Consider the following 15,521-nt stretch of genomic DNA (forward strand, 5'->3'; position numbering starts at 1 on the left):
GCCACATTTTCAGTACAATTTTCTTGCTGGGTCTTGGCTCCCTGAACCTAAATTTTACAGGAAGCAACTGTGCATGTATATTGTTGACTCCATTTCATCTTTGCTGATGCTTAGTGGTATATATGGTAAATCTACCAAAATTGTAGTTACTATAAAAAGAAAATAATTAACTTTCAAAAATTTATGTTCACATTTGTAGAAAAACAGAAAAATCTATCAATTACTTGGTTTGCCGTAAACACTGTCAAGATAAGTTGTCGTCTAAACTCTTAGTACATGTAAAATGACAATATAAAGAGGAAATTTTCTTGCCAATGAAAAGTGTCAGCTGTTATGTAATTAAGCTGTCTGATTATAGCTCAGCTGTGTCAAGGTTTGAACAGAAAGTTCCAAGTTACAAAGAGGTTGTTAACCTTACAAGCACTAAACAAATTCTTTCATTATTTAATTATCTATAAAATATTTAATAGCAGCCTTGATGTTCCATTTAACAATGTGGTAATTTCCCTATTAAAACACAAGATTTGCATCTTAATTACATTTCTCATGAATATTGAACTAGATTTAATATTTAAGGTAGTTCGACACTAAAAACTGAGCATCTAAAGCTTAGGTTTTAAGCACTTTTTGTCTGTATATATTTTATTTTATATTTTATTTGCCAAAAGTACAGTTATACCCACCCTAAAAGTGGGTTCTATATTGCATTCACTTTGTCCCTCTGTATATCAGTTCTCTTGATTGTCCAAAAAATATTTCCATCACACATTTCTTAGGTAAACTAGGCATAAAGTCTTTATATTTGGTAGGCAGATTAACATTGATGAGTTGTAACATGTGAGCACTGTATCTGTCAGACACAAACTTCCTGTTTGCCGATACTTTGAATATTCAATATGTTGATCAACTTTAAATCTTTCCTCACACCTATATCAAGTACTACTGAATAGAATGACAATTAATTCTGTCAGCACTTAACAATGATGACTTGTTATATGTATGTGACTTTTGGATCTGTTGAACACCTACTTCTTGTTTTCCAATACTTTGAATGACAAATAGGGATGTGATTAGCATTACAACACATATATTCTTGTTAATAACTAGTATGCAGTTCCTGAATATAACATTTGAATTTAATTTATTCATGAGTCAATGAATCTAAATTAGTGCAAGGAAAGATAATATTGAGTTGTAACATGTATGAGAAATTTTTTACTTCAGTAGTGCAACCACTTTAATTTCTGTTTGCCAATAGTTTGCAATTTTACAACACTCACAGTACAAGGAAAATTTTCTATGGAAGGGAATAATCAACTGATCAATTGACTCCTTATTATATAATTAAAGTTATTGCCCTTTAGTGACAATTTTTACCATTTTTTTTTTCATTTTTGCCTAAAATCTTAAAAACTATGTAACAATAGAAAGATAGAAACTTTAAACATATTAAACAGCATAAGTGATCAGCAAGACAAAATCTACCAAGAAGTCTAATATCCGAAATTCTTCAGTCGACTGTTTGTTGCAGTTATTGCTCTTTAATAACGATTTCTACCAACTTTTGGTATTTTTTTCTATTATCTTGAAAACTATGAAAGATAGATAGAAACTTTAGATAACAAAGATGATCAGCTAGACAAGATCAACAATCAGGTCAAATTCTGCCAAAAAAGTTAGTAGATAGGAGTGATTGCCCTAAAATGATGATTTTTGTTTTACCATCTTTTGTGTTTTGGGCAAACACTAAATAAGATCGAGAGAAACTGTCAACAGAAGTGTATAATGTTGAAGATGCACATAGACCTAGGTGAGGGCAGAGGCTCTTTAGAATCTCTAGTTTATTAACTAATTGTTTTTACAATATATATTGTGTAAATGATACTCATTTATATTTTACAATGATTTTTGGACTGAGATTGATATGAAAAATGCAATTTGAAAACTGTAATATCACTACTTAATCTTGAAGATAAAGTACCGGTAAACATTTTCAGACAATAAGTTTTCTATCAAATTTTGTTTTTACTACAACAAAAGATCTTGTCTAGTATTGTATAGATTTTGAAACTATATTGTAAATCATGACAAAATTTTTTTTTTCTAAGTCAATTACATGACAGTTGGACAATGGATTGAATGTGTTTCTCTTATCACAATTAAGACTGTAAAGGTAATTAAGACATTTGGGATGAAGATCTATTTGTTAAAAAACATGCTAGGTTACTTTTGTACTATTCATTTTGTTTAAAGAAAATAAGTACCTGTGAATATAGAACTTACAAAATCCTGCCTATTGTCACTTATAAGATCTGTATTGTTGGTGTTTTGAATGGCTCTGTTTTTCTGAGGTGCATATATAGCTGTAGCCATAGTATAATATTTTCTGTTTTTATAAAAGATTCATTTGAGGGGTTTCACGTAGCGAAAACATATAAAAGGAAAGGAAAAACATATTGAAGTCGCATGGTGTCAAAAAAAAGAATGAGATCTATCCAATTCCCCATGTATTTGGTTCAGTCACAAGTTAAAATCAGAAAGTTTTCGACACCAAATTGACTTTGAGTATAAAAGGGTCTTGATTATGTATTTTTCAACATTTGTGGTATAAATGACAGAGAAACAAGTCATTTCTCTCAAAGACATGTTTACATATTTTGTCAACAGTCTGTTATTCTGATGACACTATGGTATCAATAAAGTATCTGCCACTGAAATGGAATAATATTATACAGTTATTATTTATTTTTCAGTATGCTCAGGGTTTTCCCTACCAACCACCACAGTTTTCTTGATTTTCCTGAAATTTGAGGTATAATTGTTACTTGTTTATTTTTCAGTATGCTCAGGGTTTTCCCCACCAGCGACCACAGTTTTCTTGATTTTCCTGAAATTTGAGGTATAATTGTTATTTGTTTATTTTTCAGTATGCTCAGGGTTTTCCCCACCAGCGACCACAGTTTTCTTGATTTTCCTGATATTTGAGGGATTGTTGTTTGGTATATTTACAGCTATAATGTGTGGAACTCAACTAACAGCTATCTGTTCTGATGAAACTGTAAGTAAAACACCAATTGTAATGCAATTTTAATGTAACAATTTTTTTCATAGCTATAGGCTATTATTTACTGTCAAATTTATAATTGTGTTGTTGTAACTAAAGAGTAAGCCACCTTATTGACTTGCTGAAATCAGCAAATAATTGATTTATGTATGAAAATCAAAATTATAAAACAACACCTACCTCAAAACCATTTTTAATGAGATATTATCCGAATTTGAATCATACAATTTACAGAATAACTTTCAGTTTATAACTTTATTGGTATGACGTCATGTTTTGCCATGAAGTTATTGTTTTGTTATAAATCAGGCCATTAGTTTTTTGTCTCGCCTTGACGGAGTCAAAAAGCGAGACATAGGTATGCTGTTTTCGGCGTCGGCGGCATCTTCAACAATGTATTAGTTTGTGATTAGGTCTAGTTATATTTGGTATGCAGTTGTATAAGCATTGGCACATCTCATTTCCATGTAGATTATTTGGCCCTACCCCCTCAGTCATGGTCAATTGACTTTGAAACTTTTGCTTAGTTTACATGTATTAGTTTGTGATTAGATCAGTTTATGGGGAACCACTAGTGGTAGGTCAATGATATTTGGTATGCAGTTGTATAAGCATTGGCATATCTCATTTCCATGGAGTTTATTTTGCTCTGCCCCCTTAGTCATGGTCTATTGATTTTGAAAATTTTGCTAAGTTAACATGTATTAGTTTGTGATTAGGTAAGTTCCAAGGGGAACCATTTAGGGTAGGCAAATGTTAATTGGTATTCAGTTGTATAAGCATTGCACATCTCATTACCATGGAGAATATTTAGCCCGCCCCCTCAGTCATGGTCTATCGACTTAGAAACTTTTGCTTAGTTTACATGTATTAGTTTGTGATTAGATCAGTTTAAGATGAACTGCTAATGTTAAGTCAAAGATATTTGATATGCAAATTTATTGGCATTTGCAAGTATCGTTTCCATGGTGATTATATAGCCCCACCCCTCTTCATGGTTCATTGACTTTGAAACTTTTACATAGTTTACAAGTTAATGTTTGTGTTTATAATTAGGTTTGTTTAAAGGGAACGACTTATGATAAGTCAATGGTATTTGGTATGCAGTTGTATTAGCTTTGGCACATCTCATTTACATGGAGATTGTTTAGCCATGTACCTCAAGTCATGGTTCATTGACTTTGAATATTTGCATAACTTATGAAACATGTTAAAGTATTGCTATTTTAACTTCAACATTTGCATAATCAAAATTACAGAAGGGCGAGACATATCTCTGTGATAACAGTTTATTTTGGTTTCAATTACATTTTTCTTGTCAGGCCTTGTATATTTGACAATGGGATTTTTTTGTTATTTAAGGCTGTATGTGACTGATAGCTAGTATTTCCTTAATTTTTATATCTATTGAAGTGTCAATATAAAACTTCAGCTTATTTTTCATAATTTGAACTCTTCCCAAAAAAATAGTAGAGGCCTTTTACACATGCACAATGCTAGCTATTTTGTGCATCTAACATTAAGGCTGCAATGGAGTATTAAGATAATATAATTGCATTTTTCCCATTTCAAGGTTCATGAGGTTAATGGCACCATTGATTATTTAAATGAATTGAGTTTTAATGCCCCATCTAGGGGCATTATGTTTTTTGGTCTGTGCGTCCATTCATTCATTCGTCCGACCTCCCGTCCGTTTGTCTGTCCAGCTTCAGGTTAAAGTTTTTGGTCAAGTTAGTTTTTGATGAAGTTGAAGTCCAATCAACTTGAAACTTAGTACACATGTTCCCTATGATATGATCTTTCTAATTTGAATGCCAAATTAGAGTTTTGACCCCAATTTCACAGTCCACTGAACATAGAAAATGATAGTGCGAGTGGGGCGTCCATGTACTATGGACACATTCTTGTTTCACCAAAAGTAGCATGGAGAATGGCTTGACCCTTTGATATGAAATATTCCCAGTGTTTTAAATCACAAAATAAAGGATTCATATTTTATTTGATGAAACACAGGTCTCAGGCTACCAGGCGACTAGGGCGAAGAAGTCGCTTTCCCGTCCATCACTTCACTTTGCCCGATCCTCAAAAGCGAAAACAAGTCGCCCTGTGGTTTACGATACTCGCTTTCAGTCACTTTCGTCATCGGTAATATTCAATTTTTACCAAGACGATGAAACAGCAATTTTTCATTTAAAAGTAAAGATATTCAAGGCATAAACAATTTATTTTCTTCAGAAAAGAGGTTAAAGCATTGATTTCAAAGTTGGTGGCATGTTATTTCATAAAAACAATTTTTTAGCTCACCTGACCCGAAGGGCCAAGTGAGCTTTTCTCATCACTTGGCGTCCGTCGTCTTCGTCGTTAGCTTTTACAAAAGTCTTCTACTCTGAAACCACTGGGCCAAATTTAACCAAACTTGGCCACAATCGTCATTAGGGTATCTAGTTTAATAAAATGTGTCTGATGACCCCGCCAAACAACCAAAATGGCATCCATGGCTAAAAATAATACATAGGGGTAAAATGTAGATTTTGGCTTATATCTCTGAAACCAAAGCAGGTAGAGTAAATCTGACTTGGGTAAAACTGATAATCAGGTCAAGATCTATCTGCCCTGAATGTTTCAGACAAATCTGACAACCCGTTGTTGGGTTGATGCCCCTGAATTGGTAATTTTAAGGAAATTTTGCAGTTTTTGGTTATTATCTTGAATATTATTATAGATAGAGATAAACTGTAAACAGCAATAATGTTCAGCAAAGTAAGATCTACAAACAAGTCGTCATGACCAAAATTGTCAGTCAACCCCTTTAGGAGTTATTGCCCTTTATAGTCAATTTTAACAATTTTTCGTAAATTTTTGTAATCTTTTACAAAAATCTTTTTCTCTGAAACTACTAAGACAAATTTAACCATACTTGGCCACAATCATTATTAGGGTATCTAGTTTAAAAAATTTGTCCGATGACCCTGCCTTCCAACCATCATGGCCGACATGGTTAAAAATAGAACATAGGGGTAAAATGCAGTTTTTGGTTTATATCTCTGAAACTAAAGCATTTAGAGCAAATCTGACAGGTGGCAAAAATGTTCATCAGATTTAGATTTATCTGCTCTGAAATTTTCAGGCGAATCCGACAACCCGTTGTTGGGTTGCTGCCCCTGAGTTTGTAATTTTACAGAAATTTTGCAGTTTTTTGTTATTATCTTAGATATCATTATAATATCTAATATCTAATACTATTAATTATGATTTTAACCTTATTTTACATGATTTCCAAAGCATCAGTAAAATACAGGTGAGCGACACAGGCTCTTGAGATCCTCTAGTTATCACTTCCTGTACTTGTTACTCGGAGAGCGTACATCAAATCATTCTAACTTTCGGCAAAATAAGTTGTTACACATGTACTTCATTAGAACTTGATGAAATTTGTCTGAAGTAAATTTGTTATCCTTGTATTGCATTAAAAACGTCATATTCCTTTCCAAATAGCGTGTCAAACATTGTTTATTTTTTGTAAATTTTTCTTAGTCCGCCATTTAAATTATTGGGCATTATATTGTACAACTACGGATCGGAGTTGGGATTTCATTGGAAACGGACCTGCTATGACCGAAATCCGGATTTTTACGATAATGACTACGGACGCATGATTGGCACTGCTGACAGGCAAAAATTGATCCCAAAAGGAAAAATTACGCATTCCACACGCATTAACATACTTTTGGTTAGATCTTCTTGATTAATGTATATATTTCCATGTATATGAATTGTTTCAATTTATAAGTTAAAGTTGCTCAATTCTGGGACTATTACACTAATATAATTATATTTTGTCCAAGCTTAACTGTTAAATTTATATATCTTTTTAATGAGAAATACTCAGTTTCATGAACATGATAACAGAGTAGTTTTTTAATTGATATAACAACTTTCTTTTCCTTTTTGATATAAAAAAAATCTTTTTTATTAGTGCCAGATATTTAATTGTTTTTTCTGAAAAGTGGACTCATATGATTGTGCAACTAGATATGATTAAATTTAACAACTTTAAATTTGAACAGTTACTTTAATTGTATACCCAGGTACAAACTGAACAATATAAAAAAAATAAGATACATATGGACCTCAAATGTATTATAGTTAAAACCAAACATTGTAGCGCTGCGAGCGAACAAGCACTTCTCTTTCAAATCTCACCACTTCTCCCTCTCAATTTCAAAAAGAGAAGTCACTTCTCCCTATGATTCTGAAGAGGTGTGAGCCCTGGTCAAACATATTTGAAATGATCATTGATTATTTACAAAATTATTTATTTCAAAACAATTCATATTTGTGATTGGACAAGGTTTTATTTTTTAAATGAATTATTTGATTCTAAATTTCTTGAAGAAAAATGATTTGTTACAAAAGGGAAGTTAAAAGTTTAACATTGAGTTTCAAAAAAATATTCTTGAATCTGTATGTTATTGACAACATTAGTTTGATTTTGATTAAAGTGGGGAAAATGTTTATCCCAAGAAAAAAGATGTGCCCATAAATAGATTAAAAATAATCATATTTCTTACTGTAAACTTAAATATATTCTTTTTAACACATTAAATTCTGCCAGGAAGATTCACTCTTGAACTGCTCAATTGTGAGTAATGGTGCAGTATTGTAACCCTGGTGGGACAGTATCAAACACTGTGTTATGTTACCCTGTCTTGGGAACCTTTTTGAAGATAAGCATTATATTATGCAATGCATTCATAGTTATGTCCCTTTTTACCTTTTTCCAAAGTGCATTCTGTACAATTTATATCTATGAACAAAGCTTATGTCCAAAATCACAAGAAATTTCCTTTTTCATTCGAAACAAACTGCAAATATATTAGATATCAGCTTTGTTCATGTTGTTACATATTTTCGACGATTCCTGAATGGTAAGTACTGATATATTATCAGCCAAAGGTTTTGACAGCATGTTATAAGAATATCAAAACATGCAGCTAGAAACAAAAGCTGAAACAATTGTGAGACTTTTACTAAATTTTATTTTAATCAGTATTGATTTATAACTGACTGAGTATATATCCCACGTAGCCACTGGATGTAAGCTCTTTAGAAGCTTTAGTTTATCATGTGTAGAAGAAACGCTTGCCCAATATTTGCACTAACAGTGATTGGCAATACATTTATTTGACATTTGAAGATATCTGGATAATTTCTGACAGTTTCTGAGGATTCAACAAACTTAATTACAAGATTTTGTAGATTATTGAAACGTAACATTTACATTTTGTTAGGAAATTGTCGAACTGTTTGCTACTTGGCAGGAATCATTTTATCAGTTTTGCAGTAGGACTCCAAATTTATTACAACTATATTCACTCCTTTAAAAGACTCATTTAAATCTTTTGTATGTTCATTAGTGAAATTTTTAAACATGAACAATATAGAATTTAGAGCTTATTTCAAAGTCTGATTTGATATAGCATATACTCCTATTTAATTTGTCTGTAATAAAGACATGCCAAGCCTTGGCTAATAATATTGATTTTACTTATTCAGATTTACAATTTACTTAATGTTGAAATGAAAAAGTTTGATTTTGACGTAAGCTCGTCAAAGCAGGCTTAGTAATTGGAAAAAATGAATTAAAAAATATGATTCAGACAGGAAAATACCATTTAATCAGAGATGATTGATATTACTCTACAGACAGATATTTCTTATGGAAAAAATTTAATTTTTCAATATAGAATTGTGTCAGACTAGTTTAAGGTTTACTTCATTAGTTTTTACTCAAAAGGGACTATCTCATTATGACACTTTAAGCTTTTTTTCATATAAAACTGGAACACCTAAAACAATTATAGCTGTAAACAACATTATTCTATATATTATTTGTCTTCATATGGGATGAACACCAAAATATTGTCAACATGGTTATGATTATAATCTGATCTGATCTAAGAGTGACACGACATAAAAAATCACTGTAACTGAAGACACAACTGTCTCTAGAAAATCACATGACATTGACGTATAGAATCAAAATACTGTGGATTCATTATTATTTGTGGATTTCTTGGGTATAAGTGAACCACGACTTTAAATGTTCAATGGATTACAAATTTTGTAAAGGCATTTATGCAGAATTTGGCAAAACCACAAAATGACATATCTACAGAAAAACAATTTTCCTCAATTCATGAAAATTGATATCCACGAAAAAATAAATGAAGATACTTAACCTTCTAATGTGGCAAGTTCATTCTTAATTTGCCATCTGTAAAATTCTTATGCAGTATAAAAATGTTTTTTTAACTCTTAAAATAAACATCACTGCAGGAACGTTACCTCATTAAATTTACTTTCACTGCGAAAAAATATGTCATCAAATTGACAATCACTGCTTGAACAGTCAAGGATATAACTCTTTTGGGTTATTACAGAAAAATAACATACATTTGTTATTGTGGACTAAAAAATCAAAGAACTGTGATAACATATGTATGTTACATGTTTCAAATAGACAATATACATCATTAGTTTTGTTAAAATGTATACAAGTTCTATTGATATTACTATTGTCCTTATGTATACTAAACTATAGAAAGATATATAACAGTTCATAGTTTGCCAATCATGCATAGTACACCTATGTTATTACATAAAAAATATGCCTATAATAACTTAAGGGTGTTATTACAGCTTCTCTACATCACTCCTAAGCATTTGCTCAGACATTCATCATGCTTAATTACAATTAATGTATTTTAATTTATTGTAAGAAATAATGATCAGAGCATGTAATGAGGTTCTGCGCAAGCTTCCCAGTAATTCCAAAGTGTCTCATATAACAACATGAACAAGTTACATGCCTTTAATAACTAAGCCTTGTTATTACAGCTAAGTTTATCTCTTAAAAGCCTTGTCTCATTGATTTACCATGGTTAATGAAAAATGTATTAATTTAATTCAAAAATTAGTTATCAAGACTATGCATTTAGTTTCTGCACAAAGTTTCAAGAGTTCCCTAGAGCCCACTAAAAATCAAAATATTTATGATTTATTTTACAAATAACAAACATATGTTATTACAGATTTAGAAAATTTAAGGATTAAAGAGTAGACAACTCATAAAGTATCTGTAAAACACATGCAAGTTATTTTCTGTAATATCCCTATAGAGTTATATCCCTGACTGTTGAAAGGTTCCCCATAAAATTGACAATCATTGCTTGAAAGGTTCCCCATAAAATTGAATATCACTGCTTGAAAGGTTCCTCATAAAATTGACTATTGCTGCAGGAAAGTTACTTGATATGCATGGCAGTAGTGACTAATTTGATATTCTGTCAGTCAAAAAATTATTTCCCCATTCAAAGCAGAAACATCCTGTTTCCGTATGTTTTTGAAACTAGCTTGTCCCCACAAAAATGAAAAATAAATTTCCTGATTTTCCTAATAGTTGGCTAGAAATGAAACTTAAAAAGATTTAAAAGGGCATTACATTGTAGCTGTCTAATTTATGTTCACCGATTTTACTTTAATTCACATATTTGATTTGTAACATACTTAAACTTATACATGTTATATCCTAATTACAATTTTTCAATATTCTGCTTTTATAAATGTTTGAAACAAAAATAATCATATTTAAATTTTGTAGTTTTTCCCAACATTAATAATTTTCAAGAAGTTTACTCAGTACACATTGTAACATAAACCCTACAAATAAATTCATCATAAAAAATCCATTTAGAACTTTCATGACACTGTTTAGGCATGCAGTTTCAATTTCTATGGACATTTTTCTTTGTATCTTACAGGGGATAGAGAATTTAAAGAAAGATTCTGGTGAACTTGAGAAGAGATCCTATTGGTTGAGTTTGAAGTCAGTATTTGGACATCCATTTAGCTGGAGATGGTTTTCACCTTTTTCCAATCCCAAGTTCACAAATAATGCATCGTACCACTGTGTTTGACTGGAAGGATAATTTAATCTACAGTAAAGAACAAAAGTACTTTATACTTAAAGTTGAATAAAAAGACTTAGCCGATATTTTGTTTAAGCACAGTAGGAAAGTTCTGTTTGAAAAAAATGAGATATTATAATTTTTTATGCCCCTGTCGTAGTGGAGGGGGCATTAAGTTTTACCCTTGTCTGTCTGTCTGTACGTACGTACGTCCAAAAATTGGTTTCCGTTCTCTAACTTTAGTTTCCCTCCACCAAGTGATATGAAACTTATACACAATGCGTATTACCACAAAACACAGATCAAGTGTGAATTTGGGTGGCGTCACTTTTACCATTCTAGAGTTATGCCCCTTTACAAATGGAAAAATTGCTGAAATTTTCGTTTCTGTTCTCTTACTTTAGTTTGCCTCAACCAAATGTTATGAAACTTATACACAATGCTTATTACCACAAAACACAGATCAAGTTTGAATTTTGGTGGTGTCACTTTTACAGTTCTTGAGTTATGTCCCTTTACAATGTTATATGCAAGCAGGGGCATCATCTATGTCCCATGGACACATTCCCCATTTATTTAAGATTATGTTTTAAGCTAATGATTTGATGCTGCACAATTTGTTAAATGTAGCATTTTTCAGTGATGAAGAAATAAACTAGTAAGATTAAAATGATGGATAAAAAATATAAGTGCTGGGCAGTTTTCAACATTCTGATTATAAATGTTTTTTCTTTTTATTAGGTTTCAGCCTCCCAACACTGATATTGATAGTTGGAACCTGTCTTGTAGCAAGGTGCATTTAATTAATTGATTAGTATTCCTACTGAAGGTCAGCAGTTCACTCTCTGGGCACTCCAGCTTCCTTCACCAATAAAAAACTGGCCCCCATCATATAGCCAAGAGTGCTGAAAGTTGCATTAATTACAATCAATCAATCAATATTAAGTTTCACAAATTCTAAGAGATGCTTTTTAACAAATAGATGGATTTGTGGCTAATGGGTCTAACTACTTCATATTTGTGATCAGCACATTTCTATGTATTTACCTTAATTATTACATTTAGTTTGGATTAGTGTTTTTTTATGACTTTTTTACTATGCTTTGAAAGAAGAAATATTAAGCCAACAAAGAGTAAATTTAAGTATTGTATTGACACTTGTCTATTGACTGTATGTTGCTCTCTTATTATTTGTGTTGTTGATTTCTATCCCATTTATGTATATCTCACATATCCTTTTTTTTTTTGTCTAGAATTATCTGTTTATGAAAGTTTTACCAGACCTGTTGATGTGCAACAGCTATTTTTTATATGTTCATTGTACCTTTTGACATCAGATCTGACCACTCACTCAACATATACCAGACTTGGACACTTGGTAGGCACTTTGTCAACCCAGGTTTACACTTAAAAAAGAAAATTTTATTAAAGTATTCAATATATTGAATTACCTGCATGGAAACAAATTTAAATTGACTGAAGGTCTTTTTTTTGTTTTCTAAAGTGATGCAAATTTTGTGTTTATTTATTGCTTTAGAAATTTTATCCAATCTGCTTAATATAGTTAACATCTTTTGTAAACTCTACCCAGATCTACATTTTATTTACAATAGTAAAGGTTATCACAGTCAATGTTTAATTATTTGTTAAACTCTCAATATCAGATTTCAACGAAATAGTGTAATTATTGTTTATTGTGCCATTTCATTATTCATCCAGAAGTTTGTATGGAAACACCATCAGATAAATTATGTCAAGGTTATTTTCCATCAACATGTATATAAATTTTTGTAAAGACTTTCAAATCTGTATAGAAACACTATATTGTGGTTTACTGTTCTTAATTTGCAGGGGAGCAACATTGGGATTGTTCCATTAAACATATAAAGAACAATCTACGATCTATTCTCACGAATTTTGTTCACAGAACTTACAGACCATAGGCATTCCCTTACTGCTATGTATTTTTTTATGAAGCAGCTCTCAACTTGTTTAAATATTCCTGGCATGAAAAAATCCATAATAACATTTTTTTTATTTTTTTTTTAATTAATATTTATTATGTTGACATTGTTTATTTATTATGTTTACATTGTTTAACTGTTTAAAAGTTAATAGCATTCAATGTTACTGAAAATGTACATGTAAATCTATGCAGATCTGCATGGTAAAATTAGGTGGCCTGGTAACACTTGCAAGGTAAACCATCATTCTATTAATAACTATAGAGAGGTGAACCAAGTTGATACAGACTGCTCAGTTTGAAATTTAATGTTTTCCCACAAGCATTTATGCTTTTTTAGCCGATCATGCAGTAATGTTTTAACCATCCTTCAAACAAAAGATTTTCCTATGATTCGATGTAAAACCAATTGCACCATCAGGCTTTGAATTCAATGAACACCACTCTTGAGGTTATTCCAATTTTGCGTAAAAATTATTCTTTTGAAAATAACAATTAATGAACTAGGTCAAAAGGAGCATTGCATTGTCTAAGCACGATAAAATCAGTAAAGTTTTAAGAGTCAAAAACAAAACATGATGCTAAACTCTCCTAGGAAATAATATTTTTCAATTATCTTGATAAGCATAGTTAATTGATATTTTCTCAAACATTCAACACTTTAATGGTTGGTGACTACATTATTTAATTATATAGAAATATTGAACATGATACCTTATACTAATCATAATTTGAGTAGTCCTTTAAAAAAAACCATTAGACATGTTAAATCAGTCCTTGAACTATGATTTTTGTCTTTTTATGATTGTTGTCTGTATAATTTGTTGGTTAATCATTTTGTCTTATTAGATGACTTGTTATATTTTGTCAATGCATATTAGAGAACAGTCTCAGATTTATCATTTATTTGTGTTTTGAGAACAGATTTGATTTTATAGAGTATTTATCATTAAAGTGTTTTATATCTAATATATAGCATTGGATTTGTTTTGTTTAAGCTTATTTGGCCCAAAAGTGTGTCATTTATCAATCTGTAAAGTTTTCTAAGTGTCTTCCTCACTCTGATTCTGAAGCCAATTGATGGATGTTACTTTGAATAGCTTACATAACCTCCCATATGTCTATGAATTCCCCCAAGAATTTGATGGACTCAAACAATTTTCCCTTTTCTATCAGAACTTCTATCATCCCGAATAAGCATGTAATATTTGCTACCTAACGTTAAGCAGACATTAAATTATCAACCAATTGGGACTTCTAGATAGGTTACAATAAAGAATAGGTTGACAATCCTACTTGTAGACATACAGATAGTTCTAGGTTACAATAAAGAATAGGTTGACAATCCTACTTGTAGACATACAGATAGTTCTAGGTTACAATAAAGAATAGGTTTACAATCCTACTTGTAGACATACAGATAGTTCTAGGTTACAATAAAGAATAGGTTGACAATCCTACTTGTAGACATACAGATAGTTCTAGGTTACAATAAAGAATAGGTTGACAATCCTACTTGTAGACATACAGATAGTTCTAGGTTACAATAAAGAATAGGTTGACAATCCTACTTGTAGACATACAGATAGTTCTAGGTGACAATAAAGAATAGGTTGACAATCCTACTTGTAGACATACAGATAGTTCTAGGTGACAATAAAGAATAGGTTGACAATCCTACTTGTAGACAGAAAGATAGTTCTAGGTTACAATAAAGAATAGGTTGACAATCCTACTTGTAGACATACAGATAGTTCTAGGTTACAATAAAGAATAGGTTGACAATCCTACTTGTAGACAGAAAGATAGTTCTAGGTTACAATAAAGAATAGGTTGACAATCCTACTTGTAGACATACAGATAGTTCTAGGTTACAATAAAGAATAGGTTGACAATCCTACTTGTAAACATACAGATAGTTCTAGGTTACAATAAAGAATAGGTTGACCATCCTACTTGTAAACATACAGATAGTTCTAGGTTACAATAAAGAATAGGTTGACAATCCTACTTGTAGACAGAAAGATAGTTCTAGGTTACAATAAAGAATAGGTTGACAATCCTACTTGTAGACAGAAAGATAGTTCTAGGTTACAATAAAGAATAGGTTGACCATCCTACTTGTAGACATACAGATAGTTCCATCTGTAGATTGTAAAAGGCTGACAGAAATTAAACCATAATGCACTAATACTCTTCTTATAAGTTTGTTGACAAGATTTGTCATCACACATGGTGCTTTTTAGAATGCATCTAAGGGCATTTTTGAGAGAAACACAAAGCAAACCCTTGAAGCATTTAATCAACAAAGATTGTGATTTGAATGGTATCTGTTCTTACTTTTTTATACGTTAAAATAAAAATAAAAATGGTAATGTTTTATGATTGTGAAAAGTGATCCAATTAGAACTCAAAGTTTTGTAAAAGACCTGACATAATTCTTTTACTTGAGTTGCAGCATTTCCTGAAATCCAATGGATTAGCTTGAAAGCTTTGTTAGTTGATCAAATATCACATAGTAGTT

General features: G+C 31.2%; 1 protein-coding gene across 1 annotated transcript in view; it reads left to right on the forward strand.

Annotated features, from left to right (window-relative positions):
• The window catches only part of LOC127702927 (palmitoyltransferase ZDHHC3-like), a 46,529-nt gene extending 32,563 nt beyond the window's left edge, over positions 1–13,966 (forward strand). Inside the window, exons 6-7 of the mRNA XM_052207234.1 lie at positions 2,928–3,058; positions 10,888–13,966. Of these exons, the coding sequence (XP_052063194.1) occupies positions 2,928–3,058; positions 10,888–11,043 (287 nt within the window). The 3' untranslated portion in view covers positions 11,044–13,966. The remainder of the gene's footprint in view (positions 1–2,927; positions 3,059–10,887) is intronic.
• The last annotated feature ends 1,555 nt before the right edge of the window (positions 13,967–15,521 follow it).

Source organism: Mytilus californianus, unplaced genomic scaffold (genome assembly GCF_021869535.1).
Source record: "Mytilus californianus isolate M0D057914Y unplaced genomic scaffold, xbMytCali1.0.p SCAF_5, whole genome shotgun sequence".
NCBI lineage: Eukaryota > Metazoa > Mollusca > Bivalvia > Mytilida > Mytilidae > Mytilus > Mytilus californianus.